The sequence below is a fragment of the Microcebus murinus genome, chromosome 1 (genome assembly GCF_040939455.1).
Source record: "Microcebus murinus isolate Inina chromosome 1, M.murinus_Inina_mat1.0, whole genome shotgun sequence".
In the NCBI taxonomy this organism is placed as follows: domain Eukaryota; kingdom Metazoa; phylum Chordata; class Mammalia; order Primates; family Cheirogaleidae; genus Microcebus; species Microcebus murinus.
This window is the reverse complement of record NC_134104.1, coordinates 52657501-52678412: the sequence shown is the minus strand read 5'-3', so window position 1 is coordinate 52678412 and position 20912 is coordinate 52657501. Positions and strand designations below refer to the sequence as shown.

Sequence of the window (20912 nt, the reverse complement as noted above, 5' to 3'; positions counted from 1 at the left end):
TATGCCTCCCAACATGTTTCATGTTTATAGCTACCCATAGCACAACTGCGCTCAAAAACATGTATGCATACTCAGGATCATAATATACAAGATATAGGCTTTGTTACCTCCTTTTTCTCCTAAAATATGTCCTAGAAATCTTTCCACATTAGTTATATGGATCCATGTCATCATTTTAAAGGTTACAGTGTTTCATTGCATGCATATTTTTTCATAATTTAACTAGCTAATCTCCTATGATGGACATTTGTTGATTAATTTTATTTTTGCCTAATTTTTTGCAATGATTAAAGAATGTTGCACTGAGTATCTTTGTACAGTTGCCAGATTATATCCTTAAAAAAAAGCACTGGAAATAGACATTTTGTATTAAAATACATAAAATGTTTTTGAAGCTTTTGCTAGGTGTTGCCATATTGTTTCTAGAACTTCGATGAATCTATGCTTCTATCAGCAGGGTATATTAATGTGACAAAAAAAAGAGCTTTAAAAATGCTTCTTTCTTCTTTTTTCTTAGCTATAACGTTGGGGAGAAGAAACAAGAAAGGAGCTTCATTCCAAATAGTTGCATCTCTGCATAAAGTAATTTTTGAGCGCATTTATTTTTTATTTTCAACAACCTGCATATGTTATTGCTTATTTGAAACTTCCCATCTGCAAATAAGGATAAAGTACCTGAAGTTAGCCAAGCTGGAAAAGTTGAAGTTTATTTTGGTATTATCAAGAGCCTTAGTGGACACTGTTTGTGGCCCACCTGGGTCCCATTTATCATCACTGTGCACATCTTCAGCTGATGTGAATATTGGCCCATAAAAACTCTCAGTTGCCAGAATTGCCCTTGGTCAGATGGGAAGCTAGGCTGCCTCCTTGTCCTGCCCTCCAGATTTTGGCCTCTTCTTTGCCTTAAGTGGGGGACCAATTATAGTGCAAGTGGTGTATTTGTGCTCACAGCTCCTCCAGGGATCAGACTAAAGCTGAGTCCACATCATTGCTTTTTTTCTTCTCCTGCTCTTCGCTGCTTTCCTCACTCTCGAAATAAATCTTTCAAACCAGAATTCCCATATCAGATTCTGCTTGTAGAGAAGCTGACGGAAGATAAAGATTCGCCACAGAGAGAAAACTTGAGAAACAATTTCTTTTTTCAAGCCATTTTATTGCCCAACCATAAGTTATTGCTATCAAATTCAAAACAGGTAGAGACGATTCACAATGGAGCTGTGTCTGTCAGATAAATATTGACTTGCCATAGGGAAGAAATAATGTACACTTGGTAGGCAGGGAAGAATGTTGAATTCATTATTTTACTGTTGATATTCTTCTTGGCTGTAAGATGAAGTGGATAGATTTGGAGATATTTGTGAGGTAGATTGGTGTTGTGCAAGGTGATTTTGTGTTTATTATGTGGATTAGTGATTTGTGATTGTGGCATGGGTTAGTGATTTGTAAAGTGATTTTGTGTTTACTGTGTTCTCCATTTTAGGAAAACCTAAATAAATTGATGACTAATCTGAAATCAACAGTACCTCATTTTGTGAGTTGCATAAATCCCAACATGAACAAAATGCCAGGTAAGAACTTGATTTCTTTATAATCCACACTGGGAAGTACATTTGATTTCAGCTATATTGAATATTTTTTAAGAAACACTTACTGGTTTCTTTTATATAAGGGTAGATTTTCATATAGAAAAAAGAAAGTAAGTTAAAAGTGAGGTCTTCAGAACCTCCTTAAGATTGACTCGGAATTGAAATTCTAGTGGATATATGGAAGGATTCCACAAAGTAAGCTCAATTGGACAAAATTAGAATGCTTGATATTACCATTTAAATTCCTCCTTGAATTTCATGCTAAATGTGGATGAGCTCCTATGCCATTGTCTACAAGGGCAAAGTATAATAAAAAGGAATTGAATAATCAATTGAGGGATTCAGGTAGATATCTCAGCATAAAGGAAGTTATTTGCCTGAGTTATCTAAATTGAGATAAATTCATTTGTAATTTTTGAGAACTCCCTCTGTCTTTCTCCCTAATACTAACATTATCTTCCCTCTCCCAAACAGTATTCATTTTTTTTAAGTTATGTAATTCCAGGCAGCGGATATTTTTTGATGAGTGAATGAATGGTGGTCAGGGCATAATAGGTAGGTGCCCCTAGGTGGATGATGGTGAATTTTTTTTTTTATGTTTCAAATTCCCAAAGCAAAGTTTTTACTTAAATTAACTGCACTGATAGCTTTCCTTACGTTATGGGTTTGAAGATTTCCGGCCATCCCTTTGGAATTACAGACCTCTCTGGAGCTTTGGTCAGAGGCTGTTAGCCTTGAAGGAGTGTACATGATAAGCCCTTATGTCTTCAGAGCACTAACCACTAACTACCCCGTAATATGTAGCCAGATGTTGCTGGTTCTGATTTCTGAGTATCTTGCATTTTTATTAACCTCCCTGTGATTAAGTCCCCGATCTTGATAGTCTGTGGCCTATTTTGGGAAACTGTGATGCTAAACAATGATGCTGCAATTTGAGTTTTTGCAATGCAAACACTTCATGTTCATTCACGGCTGTATGTTTTTGCCTCATTGTTTCTTATCAGCTGGGTTTCTGAATGTGTCTAGGGACACTGCTTCCATCTAGCGAGGAATCTAATTAGCTGCCTCTATTTTGGAGCAATTCTGTTACCTATTAGAGTTGCCTCCCATCGAGTCAGCTCTGATTTCAGCATTTTTGTTAAAGTCATAAGACAAAGTTATGAGAAAAGCTTCATGATCTAATCAAGTCAGTTCTTCATATGTACTTAAGGGGAATGAATGTGTTTGATTTTAAGGCATCATAGGTCTCTGCTCTTGTCCCTTCTTACAGATCATCTGTTTCTGTCCACGAAAAGGATTGGAGTACAGCAATATGGGTATATGCCTTAAGTTTATTCTGTGACCCTGGCATAAGCAGGGTCATCTTTTTTTTTTTTTTCATTTCTCTGATAAAGCCATAGTAGGTCTTTGTGTTAGGAGGTATACTCCCTGCCTTATTCCAGAAGACTTAATGAGGGCCAGATACAGTGGCTTCTATTGGCAATAGCTGCTCACAGCTGTAATAGGGCTTCTTTTGATGAATGAGGAGGTGATAGACGGATGCTTATACTATAAAATAAAACTTAGGCCCTGTGAAGATAATAAGGGAAGAATAAAGGCTGAGATGTGGTGAACCAGTCCTTCCTGAACAAAACTTAAGAATTCTGTGGTTGTGTCCATCTGCCCTTTTCTTTTCATTCCCCCTTTTTGTTACCCCATCTCCCTCCTACTTGTAGATGACAGTTCCCTTTTGTTTTCTTATCACCCTCTCTAGCTGGTTTTTGGTTAGTGACTGAATGTGATACCAGCCATTTACATCCTAGCAAAAATTGTACTTTTCTCCTCTGCCTTCCAGGAGTATTTACTTAAAATCTTATCTAACTGTGATAAAAGGGCTTGTTCCATGTTAAAGCAGTTTCAGGGAAATCATATTTGGAGACTCCTACATAATTGGATGGGTACGGTGAGTACCATCCAGCTGGGAGTGAGTGAGGATCTATCATGTAGAGAATATCAAATTCAGACTCTTTCTTTTTAATCCAATATACAATTATTGGGACATAATCTGGGATAGTACATTTTTTGGGCCCAGATTCAACATGACCCTTTTTGTTTTTTCAGGCATAATGGACCCTTACTTGGTTCTACAGCAGTTGTGCTGTAATGATATCTTGGAAGGAATTAGAATATACTCTGAAGGTTTTCCAAATTGACTGCCGTATGCTGATTTTAAACAAAGGTAAACAAACATACATTCTAGAATCCAAGAAGCCTGAGGCAGTCCATTCTGTTTTCCTCACTTTCCAAGTGTTTAGGCATGCATTGTTTGTTTGGTTGATGTCCTCCAGACTACAAATCGATGTGTTTTGGTGGTGGCGAGATATATGATGACAGGGTTCTATTATTATTTCCCCTTAAATCTAACATCCATGTAACTGTAATATCCTTAAATCTCTATTAATAGGTAATAGACCCACATATAGAAGAAATATATACAGAAGAAACATATGGAGGCTGAATTGAATCTCTGAAATGTTGTATATACTTAATCGTAGCTGCCATCCAAGCAGGCTGGTGCTTACTAGCAAGGCTGTGAAAGGAAGGAAGCCAGGAGGGTGTGTGGCAGGAGGCAGGAGAGGCATCTTTGCTTTCTCTTTCCTGAATTCTAGGAGTATAAATGTACAGATCATCAAGCCTGAGCAAAGTATGGTAGAGTAGAAAGAGTACCTGTCTTAGAATTAAGAGGCATATTTCTTGTTTTTCACCAAATCACCAAAAGGGTGAAGGAAACTTAGAAAATACATTTAATGTCTCTGCTTTTCAGTTTCCTTATTTATACAATAGATATATTCACACTTGTCCCCTCCTTCTCTTTCCCCATCCAATTCCTCCCTGCCTAAGTGAGCAGACAATCAAATGAGATTGTCTCTAAAGCACTATAAAAAGCACAAACTATTATACCAATGCAGGGGATTATTAGTTGTATCCTCACTATTGCTACTGAGAGTTTTATGAAAATTGAACATATTGGTAAGAGAGAAGTCTATATCTCCTTCACTTCACTTGTTCAGATTTGTCTTTATTGAAATCATTTGATACCCTTACCCCAGGATTTATTCTTTACCTATTTTAAGTTAGGTACTGTATTCTGAACCCCAAAACCTTTCCAAAGAGCAAGTTTGTGAGCAGCAGAAAAGTGGCTAAGGAACTACTTGGCTCCTTGGAGATAGACCGTACCCACTACCAATTTGGAATCACTAAGGTAACCAGAAAACTGCAAAGGATGCATTTGGAGAAGGGTGGGAAGAAAGAGTGTGTATCTTAAAATACCTGTGAATGCTTAATTATAAGGCATTCTTCAGCTCTTGTGACCACAAATAGCACAAATAGAGCTCAGTTGAAGGTGGAGACTTCAGTGCTGTTTGAGGAAAAAAATATATTCAATGCTTTTTTTTTTTTTTTTTTTTTTTTTTTTGAGACAGAGTCTCGCTTTCTTGCCTAGGCTAGAGTGAGTGCCGTGGCGTCAGCCTAGCTCACAGCAACCTCAAACTCCTGGGCTCAAGCGATCCTCCTGCCTCAGCCTCCCGAGTAGCTGGGACTACAGGCACGCGCCACCATGCCCGGTTGATTTTTATATTATATATATTAGTTGGCCAATTAATTTCTTTCTATTTTTATGGTAGAGACGGGGTCTCGCTCAGGCTGGTTTTGAACTCCTGACCTTGAGCAATCCGCCCGCCTCGGCCTCCCAGAGTGCTAGGATTACAGGCGTGAGCCACCGCGCCCGGCCTATTCAATGCTTTTTAAACCTCAGTCTTGACTACATTTGCATTTTTATAATTAGTCATCTAGGCAAATTTGTGCCAAGATAGAAAATACTGAATCAACCTTATGATGCTAGAAAATATGTATACATCTGAGCTAGAAAAAGGTGAATCAACTTCCTGGAGTTAATGGCTTGTATGAGTGTGAACTGATTCATCCGCAGTACTCTTTTAGGGAAACATTTCTAGAAGACTAGCTGAGTAATTTAATAACTTAAGCGTCAACCCCACTATCCAAAAAATTAATGCAAAACCAACTTCTTTAAATGTGATTCTCTAAATTCTAAAAAACTTCTAACTAACTATAAGATTTGATTTGGTCTGTAAGTCAAGTTTCTAATGACACTCATGTAAGGATCAAATTATTTGAGGGACAGTTGGAAGATCTAGGGTGAATAACTCAGAGAAATAGAACTCTGTAGGACATGGTTATGAAATATTACTCGACTCCCACATTTTCAGTACCCGAGAGTCAGTTTTAGTTGTTTATTATTTCTGCTGATTTTCATTAACGATGCCTTGCCTCCTGTGTATTTAGTTATTTTTGCTGTATACTATTCATCTGAGCTGGGACTGACCCAGGCAAGTAAAGCTCCTAAGGCACAGATGTGAAGAATGCATTCATTCTCAGGGTTGTGAAGTGAGATTGAGAAGTACTCATTCTCAGGCTGTATAAAGTGATTTTATGGAGGCACTCAGGGTGCCTTAGGTACCTTACTCACCTCACTTTGGTTGTTACTAATTATTCTTGAAAAAATATTTATGTGTATTCTTTGATGCACAGGGCAAAAGTGCCTTCCTCTAGAGCAGGGGTCAGCAAACTATGGCCTAAGAGCTATATCCAAAGCCTATTTTTTTATATGGCCCACTAACAGTGGTTTTACATATCTAAAGAGTTGTTTGAAAACAAACAAGAATATCTTACAGAGATCGTATGTGGCCTACAAAGCCTAAAAATATTTACTACTTGGCCCTCTACAGAAAAAGTTTTTAGACCCCTGCTTGACACTTTGGAGCATTGCATGCTTAGGCCCATCTTAAAAGTTAAAACAGATTCTCTGAACAATCTAGAAATTATTAATAGAGAAGAGGGAGAAGAGGTTAAATTCTTAAGCAATTCCCATAACCACAGGATTAAATAATTTTTTTTTGCAAATTTTAGATTTATAAAATTAAGCTTTTTAGGAGGTAAATTTTACCCATTAAATAAAACTTAACAAGAAATAGAATTGATAAAGTTGTCCCAAGGAACACATCAACTGCTCACACCATCAGTTCAATAGACATTTGCTCAATACCCATTATGAATGGACCTAACATCTGACTTATTTCTTTTACGTATTTTTTAAAGCTGGGTTTCTGAGCCAGCTGGAAGCAATGAGAGATGAAAGACTATCTAATGTCTTCACATTGTTCCAAGCCAGAGCACAGGGCAAACTGATGTGAATCAAATTCCAGAAGATTTTAGAAGAAAGGTATTCTATACCTGTCCTGTACCCTTACTGCTCGAGTAATAGAATACCTCATCCAATGTGACCTAATCTCATTGCCTTATAATAGGCCAAGGTCAAAGAGCTGACTCCTCTGCTTAGGCTTGGTCTTAAAAACTTTTAAATCACGGTACACCAAAAAGATAAAGCGCAAAGGGCTTTTATTGCCCTATCCAACCAAGTATAAGCATAATTCAGCTACTACTTGCGCTGCTTCCAACCTTCCCCTGGGGAATTATCTTTATGTTCTGAGAAGTCTGGGTCTCTGAAGGTCGTATGAGTCACAATTTATAACAGAAACAGACCTGGAAAGGTTTGCATATATCCCACAGCCAACTCTGTGGGGAAGTCTGCTTCAAGAAGAAGAGGTGTTGTGATCACTTTATTACCTCCCCGGGGTCAGAAACTCTGGTTCTTGGTGGCATGTGATCATAACTTTCTTACTCTCTTTCGGGCAGGTTCACTAGGGATGTTTATCACCACATTCGGACACTTAGGTGTAGGTTTTGTCTGTTCTTTAATGGAATCATGGAAAGCAAGTCAGCAAAATCTCCAAAAAAGGGGCTGTGAGCCAGGGGCTCTGCAATGGCTATATTTACTTCTTCCTTAGCATAGTTTATCTTCTGGAGAGAGGTCTACAGATCTTGGTATAACTTGTTTAACTAACAATTTATTAATTCTATCTGTTTCCCTGAAGAAGAAAAAGATCATTATGTAGTGACGTCAAAGATATGAGAAAGACAACTCCTAAGGGTCTTCTGTGACCTTCATGTGTAGTTGTCAGTGCGATGTGGGGACATGGCTTCTAAGGCCATTGTGTGAGCTCTTAACTTCTCCATGGTTCACCTTCATCTCTAGAATGAGGACTTTAAGATCCATTCTTTCTAAATCAAGACTTCAAAAATGATTGTGAAGGATTTCAAACACATAAAAAAGTACATAAAATATTACAATATACTCAATAAAATATACTGTATACTCATGGAGCCATCATTAAGGTATATCAATTCTTAATATTTTTTTTGTTTGTAATTGCTGACAACTTTTCAAAAAAATTAGCATACATAGTTGAAGCCACTGTGTATTTCCTCCTTGATCCAAGTCCTACCTCTCCTTCCCCAGATCCTGAATTTGTTTAACATTCCATGTTTTGTACATAAATCATGTAAAGGTATGTTTTTATGCCTTTACTAGATATGCAGGTATCCTTAAAATATAACATGATTGGGCATGTTTTTAGTCTTTAGGTAAATAATATTCTGTATGTATTATCCTGAAGCTTGTCTTTTATGTTTAACATTATTCTCTAAAATATATCATTGTTATATTTCTTAGGCTAGATTATTGAGAAATAGATATAGATATAGTTTAAAAAAATTTTTTTTGAGGCAGAGTTTCTTGCTGTTGCCTGGGTTAGAATGCAGTGGCATCATCATAGCTCACAGCAATCTCAAACTTCTGGGCTCAAAGGATCTTTCTGTCTCAGCTTTCCGAGTAGCTGGGACTATAGGTGCTTGCCACCATATCCAGCTTATTATTTTTATTTTCTGTAGAGATTGGGTATCACTGTGTTGCTTGGGATGGCCTCAAACTCCTGGTGTCAAGTGCTCCTCCCACCTTGGTCTCCCAAAGTGCTAGGATTATAGGTGTGAGCTGCACCTGGCCTTAGGTTATTGACTTTAATGGCTGTATAGTATTCCATTGTGTTAATGTACCACAATTTATTTATCCATTTCCAGCTCAAGTATATTGATTTCCGATTTTTTTGTTATTACAAAGAATTCTGCAGTGACATTTTTATAAATGTCTTCCTGTGCATATATGTAAGATTTCCTTAAGTGTAGCATTACTCGAAATGCTCCATTCTCTGATAACAGTTTGTGGACAGCAGATGGTCCAAGACACACACTTTGAGTGACACTTCTCTAGGGCATGAATTAGTAGGTTTTAGGTTACACATAACTTTAACATTGCCAAAATGCTTTCCAATATAATCTACTCTCTACTGGCAGTATATGAGAATCACTTTGCCCTATGTTCTCACTAAGTTGTGGTATTTGAGACTTTAAAAACATTTGCCAAACTTTGCCATATTACTGACATTGAGGAAAGTTATCATTTCCCTTTAAAGGATGATGCTTTCTGAAGTTTTTTCGTAGATATGCTTATTGTAGGAAGGACATTCCTTCCATTTTATTGTGTTATTTTTATCAGGAAAATCACTGAATTCTTTATCTACATCTAATGAAACAATTACATAGTTTTACTAAAGTAATTAATAAATGTGTTGATTTATATTAATAGATTTTTCAAAAAATGTTGAACCCACTTTGGCTAAGAAATATTATCTTTTCATACATTTATTGGTTTGGTTGTGATGTTGTCATGAGATTGTTGCATCAATATTCATGAATAATATTGACCTCTAATTTGCTTTTCATCTGCTATGTTATCTGATTTTTAAAAATGTCAAGATATCAATTAAGAGGGTACTGGTGTTTTTATTACATGGATATCTTGTATAATGCTTAAATCAAGGCTTTTGCTGTGCCTATGACCAGGATAGTCATAGGTACGTACCTATAGGTATACCAATAGGTACGTTTTTATCCCAAACCCACCCTTCTACCTCCCCAATTCTTGGTTTCTCATGTCCATTATATTGCTTTGTGCCTGTATATACCCATCTATTAGCTCCCGCTTATTATTGAGAATTATGGTATTTGGTTTTCCATTCCTGAGATACTAGGATAATGGTCTCTAGTTCCATCCAAGTTGCTGTAAATAACATTATTTCATTCCTTTTTATGGCTGAGTAGTACTCCATGGTACATATAAACCATTTTGTTTACTGATTTATGAATTAAAGGGCACTTAGGTTGTATACACGTCTTTGCAATTATGAATTGTGTTGAGATAAACACCCAAACACAGCTATCTTTTTGGTAAAATGACTTCATTTCCTTTGGGTAGATACACAGCAGTGGGATTGCTGGATTGAATGGTAGGCCTGTGTTTATTTCTTTGAGGAATCTCCATACTGTTTTCCATAGAAGTTGTACTAATTTGCAGTCCCACCAACAGTGTATAGGCATTACTTTCTCTCTGCATCCACTCTAGCATCTATCATTTTTGACTTTTTAACAATGGCCATTCTGCTATCTCACTGTAGTTTTAATTTGCATTTTCCTGATGATTAGTGATGTTGAACATTTCTTTCTTTACTTTTTTTGGCCATTTGTCTATATTCTTTTGAAAAACTTCTGTTAATGTCTTTTGTGCACCTTTTGAAGGGGTTGTTTTTTTCTTGCTGATTTGTTTGAGTTCTTTGTAGATCTTGGATATCAGTCCTTTGTTGGACTATACAGTTTGCAAGTTTTCTCCCATTTTGTAGGTGTCTATTCACTGTGTTAATTATATTCTTTGCCATGCAGAAGCTTTTTAATTTAATTAAGTCCCATTTATTTATTTTTGTTATTGCCATATTTGCCTTTGGGGTCTTAGTCATAAATTCTTTGCCTAGGCTGATGTCTAGAAGAGTTTTTCCTATGCTTTCTTCTAGAATTTTTATGGTTTCATGCTTTATATTTAAGTCTTAAACTATCTCGAATTAATTTTTTTTTTTTTTTTTTTTTTTAGAGGCAGAGTCTCAATTACTCTGTTGCTTGGACTAGAGTGCCATGGTGCCAGCCTAGCTCACAGCAACCTCAAACTCCTGGGCTCAAGCAATTCTTCTACCTTAGCCTCCTGAGTAGCTGGGACTATAGGCATGTGCCACCATGCCTGGTTAATATTTTCTATATATTTTTAGTTGGCCAATTAATTTCTTTCTATTTTTAGTAGGGATGGGGTCTTGCTCTTACTCAGGCTGGTCTCGAACTCCTGAGCTCAAACAATCCATCCACCTTGGACTCCCAGAGTGCTAGTATTACAGGCATGAACCACCATGCCTGGCCTTGAATTAATTTTTATATTAATATATGGTGAGAAATAGGGGTCCTATTTTATTCCTCTCCATGTGGCTATGCAATTTTCCCAGCATCATTTATTGAGTAGAGCTTCCTTTCCCCAGTATGTGTTATTATCTGCTTTGTTGAAGATCAGTTGGTTGTAGGTAGATGGTTTTATTTCTGGGTTCTCTATTTTGTTTCATTGGTCTGTCTCTACTTTTATACCAATACTATGCTGTTTTGGTTACTATAGTCTTGTATAATTTGAAGTCAGGTAATGTGATGCCTCCAGATTTGTTCTATTTGCTTAAAATTGCTTTGGCTATTCGGAGTCTTCTGAGGTTCCAAATAAAGTTTAGGATTATATTTTGTAGATCTGTGAAATGTGGCACTGGTATTTTGATGGGGATTGCATTCAATCTGTAAGTCACTTTGAGCAGAATAGATATTTTAACCATGTTGATTCTACCAATCCATGAGCAGGGAATGTTTTCCCATTTTTTTGTATCATCTGCAATTTCTTTCATCAGTATTTTGTTGTTCTACTTGCAGATATCTTTGTTAATTATATGCCTAGGTATTTTATTTTCTTTGTAACTGTTGTGAATGGTATTGAGTTCTTGATTTGATTCTCTGCTTGATGGTTATTAGTATATAGAAATAGTACTGATTTGTGTACATTGATTTTGTAACCTGAGACTTTGCTGAATTTATTTATCGTTTATGGGAATCTTTTGGTGGAGTCTTTAGGGTTTTCTAGATATAAGAAAATATCTTGTATGTTGCTGATATCATTAGCAAACAGGAATAGTTTGAGCTCCTCTTTCCCAATTTGGATGCCATTTATTTCTTTGTCTTGCCTTATTTCTCTGGTTAGAACTTCCAGTACTATGTTGAATAGAAGTGGTGACAGCTGGCACCCTTGTCTTGCTCCAGTTCTTAGGGAGAATGCTTTCAACTTTTGCCAATTCACTATGATATTGGCCATGGGCTGTATCATTCGTAGTATCATTTACTTGTGCCTTCTCTTCTTTTTCTTTACCATTCATACCACATGTTTGTCTATTTAATAGGGCACTTTCTAAAATTTTTTTGTTTTCTAGATCATTAATTTCTGATCATTAATTTCTTATCTTTATTCTTTCCTTTCTTTCACTTGCTTTGGATTTATTTTTTCTTTTTCCAGTTCTATTGAAATATAATTGACAAAAATTATATATATTTATGGGGTACAATCTGATGTTTTGATATATGTATACATTGTGAAATGATTACCACAATCAAACAAATTAACATCCATCACCTCACAAAGTTATTTTGTGTATGTGTGTAGTGAGAACATTTAAAATCTATTCTCTTAGCAAATTTTGAGTATATAGTAAAGTATTATTAATAACTATAGTTACCATGCTGTATATTAGATCTCCAGAACTTATTCATCTTACCTAACTGAAACATTGAGCCTTTTGAGCAACATCTTCCCATTCCCCTAGCCCCAGCTCCCTGTTCCCTGCTGCCTTCTGGCAACCATCATTCTACTCCCTGCTTCTATGAGTTTGACTTGTTTATATCCCACATATAAGTGAAATCATGCAGTATTTGTCTTTCTGTGCCTGGCTTATTACATTTAACATAGTGTCCTCCAGTTTAATCCATATAATTGCAAATGACAATATTTTCTTTTTTAAGGCTGAATAATATTCCATTGTATGTGTGTGTGTGTATATACTGCATTTTATTTCTTTATCTGTCAATGGACATTTGATTTCATGTCATGGCTATTGTGAATAATATTGCAATGAACATGGTAGTGCACATATCTTTTCAAGATACTAATTTCACTTCCTTTGTATATGTACTCAGAAATGGGATTGGTAGATCAAATTATAGTTCTATTTTTAATGCTTTGAGGAGCTTCCATACTGTTTTCCATAAAGATTATATCAAGTTACATTCCCACCAACAGTGTTCAAGGGTTTTTTTTTCTCCACATGCTCACTGGCACTGATCTTTTGTCTTTTTCATAATTGCCAATCTAACAGGTATGATGTGATATCTCCTTGTGATTTTGATTTGCATTTCTCTGATAATTATTGATGTTTTATTCATATACTGTTGGCTATTTATATGTCTTCTTTTGTGTCCCGACCCGCAGGACCTTCTGTTACTCGCGGGGGCGAGGGGGACCGTGCCTGAAAGAGATGAGCGAGAGAAAGAAATGAGACCAAGCGAATGATTGTCAAGGTCTACTTTACTTGGATTTTTAGTAGGTTTTATATACAGAAAACAAGGAAGTAGAAATAGAGTGGGGGAATAATGAGGCTTTCCTGTGGGCTAATCAGCCCCAATCAGCATCCCAATGGCACCGGAAGCTCTTTGTGATGGATCTCTCAACCCCAACCTGGCAGGGGGTTGGGAACAATTGCAGGTGGCTTGCCCTGAAGCAAGCATGGCATGGAATGCATTCTTCTTGGAACTACAGCTGGGGAGCTGGGTGCTATTTTCTAGGACGAGGAGGCCCGTGTGTAGGGCAAGTCGTAGGAATGTGAAGGGTCTTAGTCTCCAACATCTCCCCCTATCTTTATTAATATGAGGGAGATTTACACAGGTTGGTGGAGAGCCTGTCTTAGGCTACGCGATGGGCTTCTGTGACCAGCACCCCAAATATAAGATCGATCTGGCGATCGAAATGTCGGTGAGGCCTCTGTCTTAGGCTATGTAGGTGGCATCCAGCTCTGGCACTTCTGATTATGAACTGTGCCCCCGGGCATGGACCTATAATATTCCCGTCATGGAGTTACCTCACAGCTGGTGGGGTGTGCACCTGGTCCGCGGCATCGCGATAATCCCGTCATGGGCGTCTCCACAGCTTTTGGAACCAACTGCGTTCCATGTCTGCGGCAAGGTCTGAGAAATTTAGACCTTCAGTGGGTGTGTTGGGAGACTTTTCATGGAGGTCTTCTCTGGAGCCTCTTAGTTCTAGCCGTTGGTAAAACACGGAGACCGATTTTTGTGTGGCTGCGTCTACCTGCGACTTGACAAAGTTGGTTAGTTTTTTGAATGCCCAAGGCCCAAAAGTGAGAAGCAACAAGAAACCTATAAACGGCCCTAAGACACTGGGAAGCAATGTGGATAGCCAGGGGGATGTGGAAAACCAATTTTGATACCATGCCTCACTTTGTTCTCTCTGTTTCTTTCTATTTTCAAGGCTTTGTCTAACTCTCTCAATACTATTTTCTACCAGGCCTGTTTTATCTGCGTAGAAGCAGCATTCTTCTTTGAGTGCTGCGCACAAACCTCCCTCTTGGAGGAGCACTAAATCTAAGCCTCTTCTATTTTGTAACACTACCTCAGAGAGTGAAGCGAGGGACTCCTTAAGATATTTTAGACCTTGCTGCAGCTCTCGGAGGTCATTATCGATGGCTACAGAGAGCTGTAGGTATTGCTGATTGGAGGTGACTAGAGAGGCTATGCCTGTTCCAGCCCCTGTGGCACCAAGGCCTAGAACAACTGCGAGTGTTATGGCCGTGATGGGCTCTTTTTTCCGGGGCATTGTGGTGCCTCGCTCCCAAAACTGAAGTAACTCATTAGCAGGATGTACAGTGAGTCTGGGAAAGAGCATGACTAATACACAATACTCTCTATGCTCAAGAAACGTTGCAGTGACTACATACGGGGTAAGGCCAGAAGAACAAGCAAAATAGGAGGTGTTAGATGCCTGAATATACTGAAAAGTGGAGTTGACAGTAATTGACTGATTGCATATTTTCTCTAAGGGTGCGGGAGGGAGCATTCTTGGGCTAAGAAGGCAAAGACCTAGGCCTGTGACTTGGCTGAGCGTCAGGCCATCATGGGTCTCTAGACCCCATCTGAGTCTGCTGGTGTCATTAGTAAATAATGGCTCACCAAAAGTAGCGACGCCTTCATAGAAGGGAGGCCGGGGGGAGTAGCATACCCAACACTCCTGATATTCTGAATTATTGGCCTCTCGGATGGTCCTGACAGAGGCGTTGACTAAGGAGAGAATTAGTTCTGCCGAGGAAGGGGGCCCCTCGGGCAGGGTAGGTTGGTATAGGGAGGTGCTGAGCGGAGGAGGGGACACAGTTGGGGAGGAGGGTAGGTCCCTGGAGGAACCGTGAGGTCGAGGTGGGTGAAGGTTGTTATTAGGGCCTAATGCGACTGTAGGACCTCTGGGGAGGCTTTTAATTAACTTGATTTTAAATGTGAGACCAATATCTCTCCCAGATATGTAAAGTCTGAGCCCCCATTTAAATCCCCTGGACTGGTCCCAAGAAGCCTTTTTTCCAGCTTCAGTGAATGAAATTAACAGGGGGTTGCACCACTGGTTGCTACACTCTTTTTTAAAGGGGACCGGACCGCTGTTGAGGTGGTATGGGGAAGGGGATTTTCTTTTAACTGTTATATAGTCCCAGGAGGAGGAGGGGCTCCAGTAGGTATCGCCCGTAGTCTCACAGCCCCAGGAGGCACAAAAGAAGTCAGGGGCATAGCCACATGCTTCAGCAAGAGAACGGTCTCGATGAGCCCCAGGGCAAACATATATAGGGGCCATGGTTAGATAGGTTCTTTGAACCCCAGAGCTACAGCCTGGCCGAGAACTGGTGTCTGGTTCTCCCGTGTTAATGGGTTTTACCTGTGGTGCAAAATGTGAGGGCGTGCCCCAATAGTCATGGGCTCCAAGGGCCAACACGCATAGGTCAATTTCTAGTGGATCCCATGGCGTAGTGGCAGAGAGGTGCGAGGAGGAATTGGCAACGTCTCCTGCCTCATTAATTATTTGCCATGTATAGTTGTAGACCTGGTGGATGTTGGCTGCGGTGGTGTTCTTGACCGTGGCCAGAACTAGGCACAGGAGGATCAGCGTCTTCTCTCGGGGAGTCATTGTATTTCTGGAAGAGAACAGAATTAAGAATTCTTCTCAGGGGATTCCCTGGGTGGGTTATATAACTTAATTACTCTCTCTGGTAGCCATCTGGCATTTCCTGCCTGGGTATCGTAGATGCAGGCATGTCCTTTTCCCCATATGAGGACAGGGTCAGGCCCCAGCCATTTGCCTGTAAGCGGCTCCTTCCATAAGGCCTGTGCATAAGTATCTGTGGTGGATGGGTGCCAAAGGCGGTCGGCAGCTGTTTTGCCGGCAGTGTCAAAGGTGAGAAAGTTTAAAATGAACAGGGCATGATTAAGCAGGGTTTTGGAATTACCTGTCAAAGGGTACAAAATTCCTCCTCCCGATTGTAGTTTGGAGAGCATATTTTTTAACGTCTGATGAGCTCTCTCTACAATACCTTGGCCCTGAGGGTTATATGGAATGCCTGTAATATGCTTAATGCCTAACTGAGCACAAAAACTTTTGAAGTTGGAGCTGACGTATCCCGGGCCATTGTCAGTCTTAATAACTTTAGGCTGAGGGAGGGAGGTGAGACAGGCTATAATATGGTTGATAACGTGGCGGGTGGCCTCGCCTGTTTGTAGGGAAGCAAAGATAAATCCACTGCAAGTATCTATAGAGACATGTACATATTTAAGCTTTCTGAAAGGGGGGTAATGAGTGACATCCATCTGCCAGAGCTCCCCAGGGATCAGGCCGCGAGGGTTGACTCCTAGGTGTGGCTCAGGGAGAAGGGTAAAACAAGCCCTGCATTGGCGGACGATTTCTCTGGCCTGTTCTCTAGTAATGGAGAATTTAAGCCTGAGGGTATGGGCGTTGAGATGGTGTAGATCATGAGCCTGGCGTGCAGCGCAGACAGGATCAACAGTGATATTGTGAACAGCACCTGCAACGCGAGTCGCCTGATCAACAAGATTATTTCCAGCTACTAGAGGCCCAGGAAGGCCAGTGTGGGCGCGAATATGGCCTATAAAAAAGGGCGCAGAACGGGAGTGAATGAGTCCTTGTAGTTGTTGGAACATTTGAGTGGTATTGTTGGAGGGCCGAATATGAGGCACAGTTTCTAAAGCGGCGACAGCATGAGCAACATAAGAACTATCAGTATACAAGTTAAATGCTGACTGATGTACGTATTTGAAGACTGCGACTAAGGCTGCTAACTCAACGAGTTGAGCAGAGGAGAATCTGGTGGGAAAACTGCGGACCTGGCCATTAATGCTATAGGCCGCGGTGCCTGAGGAGGAGCCGTCGGTAAAGACTAAGACGGCTCCTGGAATGGGGGAGACTCTTGTTTTCTTGGGAAATATTACAGGTGTCCGATAGAGGAACTGAATTAGTTTATTAGGGGGGTAATGATTATCTAGTTTGCCCTGGAAAGACGTACAGTTAACCGCCCAATCATCATCATTTTGTATTAGCCACCGCATTTGAGAAGCATTATAAGGGAGTATTATGATATCTGGATCCTTTCCAAAGAGCTTAAGGGAGTTTTCTCCCCCCAGGCGAATAATCTTAGCTACTAAGTAAGGGTAGGTGGGAAGGACTTTAGGGGAGGAAGCCGATAGGTGAACCCAAAAAAGAGGCTTGCCCTGCCAAAAGAGTCCTGCGGGCGAAAAGGGGGTGGGGAGGACAATAAAGTACAGGTGGGAATCTGGGGAGAAGTAGCCAATGGCCTGGGCATTTATGGCCTGCTCGACCAAATTAAGCGCTTGCTGCCCTTCTTTAGTTAGGGAGCGGGGAGAGGTTGGGTCAGTATCTCCCTGCAGGATGTCAAATAGGGGTTTTAACTGTCCTGTGGTGAGTTTTAAATATGGGCGAAGCCAATTAATGTCGCCTAGAAGACGCTGAAAATCATTAAGGCATTGAAGAGAGTCTTTCCTGATCTGTACTTTTTGGGAGAGGACCTTATTGGGGAATAATTCAAAACCTAGGAACAGGTGAGGGGGACAGACCTGAATCTTTTCGGGGGATAAGCGGAGGCCTCGAGCTTGTAAGGCCGAGACAACCTGCATAGTAACTTGATGTAAAGTTGCCTCGTCGGCTCTAGCAAAAAGAATGTCATCCATATAATGAATTATATATATTTGAGGATATTGAATTCTAAAAGAATCAATTGTCTTAGCTACATATTTTTGGCAAAGGGTAGGGCTGTTGGCCATGCCTTGAGGCAATACTCACCACTGGAAACGCGGGGAGGGTCCTATACAATTTACTACCGGAAGACTGAAGGCGAAGCGCTTACAGTCATCTGGGTGCAATGGTATGGAGAAAAAGCAGTCTTTTAGGTCAATGACTATCTTATAGTAGCCTCTGGGGATAGCTACGGGCGAAGGCAAACCAGGCTGGAGTGCCCCCATGGGAACTATAGTTTGATTAACAGCCCGCAAGTCTTGTAGCAGCCGCCACTTGCCAGTCCTTTTTTGAATGACAAAAATAGGGGTGTTCCATGGTGAAGTAGAGGGCTCTATGTGTCCAGCAGCTAATTGTTCCTGCACCAACGCTGTAGCTGTGGCTAGCTTGTTAGATGGGAGGGGCCACTGATCGATCCAGACAGGTGAGTCACTTTTCTAAGTGATTTTATCTGTCTGAAGTGCAGGGGGATCAATGGCCCTTACAAAAAATGTTTTTTGAACCCTAGTCCTGATCTGTCTGATTTAGGGGGGGTGGTCAGGGGTGCTCTTAGTCTCTGACCCTCCTTGCCTAAGCCCTGTCCTGGGAGGAATCCCTGTTTAAGCATTTGGCTGGCTACAACTTCATTGGGGCTACACATAATGACATTCATCTGTGCAAGGATATCACGCCCCCATAAGTTAACAGGCAGGTTTGGGACTACAAAGGGTTGAGTGGTGCCTTTGTTTCTCTCAGGGTCTTCCCATGTTAAAATTTTTGAGCTCTGGAGAGTATTATTAGACTGTCTTATACCTTGCAAGTGCGTAAGGGAAGGCTGTAGTGGCCATGATTCGGGCCAGGCGTCCTGGGCAATAACTGTGGAATCAGCGCCAGAATCAAGAAGGCCTTTAAAAAGTTTACCATCTAACTTTAACTGCAGGGTGGGTCGTTTTTTGGTGATAGCTTGGACCCAATAAAGATCAGAAGAGCCAGGGCAGGAAGCACCTCGGTTAGAGGCGATGGCTGGGAAGGATGTATTAAGGGGCAAGGGCAATGCCTGAGCTAAGCGCTGTCCCTTAGAGACACACACAGGGCCAGTAAGCGCGCTGGCTAAGATGTTAATCTCCCCGGTAAAGTCACTATCTACTATGGAAGGGTGGACTATGAGCCCTGCAAGAGTGGAGGAGGCTCGGCCTAGAATAAAAAAGAACATATTAGCCGGTGGGGGTCCAAATGAGCCAGTAGGCAAAATTTGAACACCATCTTCAGGTTTTAATATTGTGTCGGAGGAGGCACACAAGTCCACTCCTGCACTCCCTGTGGTGGCTCGGAGCAGTCTAGGGGCTGGGGATTCTCTTGTCGGCTGTTCCCCGAGGCCGACTGAAATTGAATAGGACGAGGGGCCCGGGGCTGGCCCCTCAGGCCGTTTCCCGAAAGGGGTGGCAAGGGATTTCCAAGGGCATCGGTCTTAGAACGGCACTCACTAGCCCAATGGTATCCCCTCTTGCAGCGAGGACAGAGGGAGGGGGGCCGAGTTGGCCTGCCTGGTGGTCCACTGAGGTTAGGGGCAGCAGAGGAGGTGGCTAAGGGACACTGTCTCACAAAGTGCCCTGGCTGACCGCACTTAAAACAGCCTCTCTGTGCTGCAGTGCCTTGAATGGCAGCCCCGACCGCAAGCTGCACAGCCTGCGACACCTTATGGGCGAAGGGGTCAGCATCATTACACATTCTAATCATGTCATTAAGGTCTTTGTTTTTAAGTTTGCCCCTGAGGATGGCCCTGCAAGCACTGTTAGCATTTTCATAGGCCAATTGTTTAATAAGTTTATTATTGCCATCCTCCTATCCAAGGGTCCTCTCAGCAGATTCTAAAAGCCTACCTACAAATTCACTAAAGCCCTCCTGAGCTCCCTGGGTGATTTTTGTCAGGGGAGTGAGAACAGATCCCGTAGAGGGAAGTGTTCGCCAGGCGCCGAAAGCGGCTGCGGCGGTCTGAGACAAAAGCCCGATTGGGAGTCCCCTTTGGCGCTGTTCAGTGGCAAACTTCCCTTGTCCGCTAAGTTTTTCAAGGGTCCAAGAGGCAGAATTGGGGTTTTTTAAATTATTATTAGCCGTAGTTTGACAACGGTCAAGAAAATCGGCTTTCCACGAGAGGAACTGTCCGCGAGAGAGGACTGCCTGAACCAGCCTGGTCCATTCTCCCGGGAGCAGGTAGCCGCCTCCCGAGGCTGCCTCTAGGAGGGAGTAGGTAAAGGGTGCATTGGGCCCATATGTCCTAACAGCAGAATTTAATTTTTTTAAAGTCTTAAGTTTTAGTCTGCGGAACTCAGTGGGCTCTGCAGTGGGCCCCGGGACTGCCTCCTCTGGGGGGTCATCACTATCACTTTCCCTTTCCCTCCCTTCCGTATCCTCATTATCTGAATCTTGGGGCGGGGACTGGCTCGAAGAAGGGGCGGTAAGGTCTCCTCGCCTATTAGACCTGGTAACTACCGGGAATGCTAGGGCTTTATGGGAGGATTTTAAGGATTTTTTATTTAAGGTGGCGTGTGACTGGGCGGTCTCCTGACGTGGGTGGCTAATGAAGACCGACTCTTTAAGCGTATCTTGGAGGGAGGACAAGTCTTTGGAAAGCTGGGCAAACTCTTTTTGAAGTTGTAAAACATCCTTTAATTGCGTAACCCTTTGACTTAAGTCTTCTTTGGTACGCAAAAGTAAGGGCATTGTAAGGGGAGGCATTAACGAAGGTGCACAAATTTGGGGCGCGTAAGGAGGCGGCCATTCGGGATTGTGATATTGGGCCGCTTCCTCTCCGAGGGTTGCCTCTTCGGCGGGGTCGAGGGACTCTCGGAGGGGTTGTTTTTTGAATACCGGGTAATTAAATGCATGAGGGGCTGTATCCTCGGGTAAGGGAGGATAGAGGGTCTTGGTGTCTGGCCTACTAATCGGGGGCTCCTCTCTAGATGTTTGGAGCTCAGCTGAGGGGTCCTGAGGGGGCATATTAATACAAACTGAGGGGCAAGGGGAAGGACATGTTGGTCTCTTGAAATTATTAGGAGAAACCGGCCCTT

General features: G+C 41.3%; 1 protein-coding gene across 1 annotated transcript in view; it reads left to right on the top strand.

Annotated features, from left to right (window-relative positions):
• The window catches only part of MYH15 (myosin heavy chain 15), a 173324-nt gene that overhangs the window by 80676 nt on the left and 71736 nt on the right, over nt 1-20912 (top strand). The window contains 5 exon segments of the mRNA XM_012777219.2: nt 518-582; nt 1481-1568; nt 3687-3804; nt 4704-4827; nt 6728-6864. Of these exon segments, the coding sequence (XP_012632673.2) occupies nt 518-582; nt 1481-1568; nt 3687-3804; nt 4704-4827; nt 6728-6864 (532 nt within the window).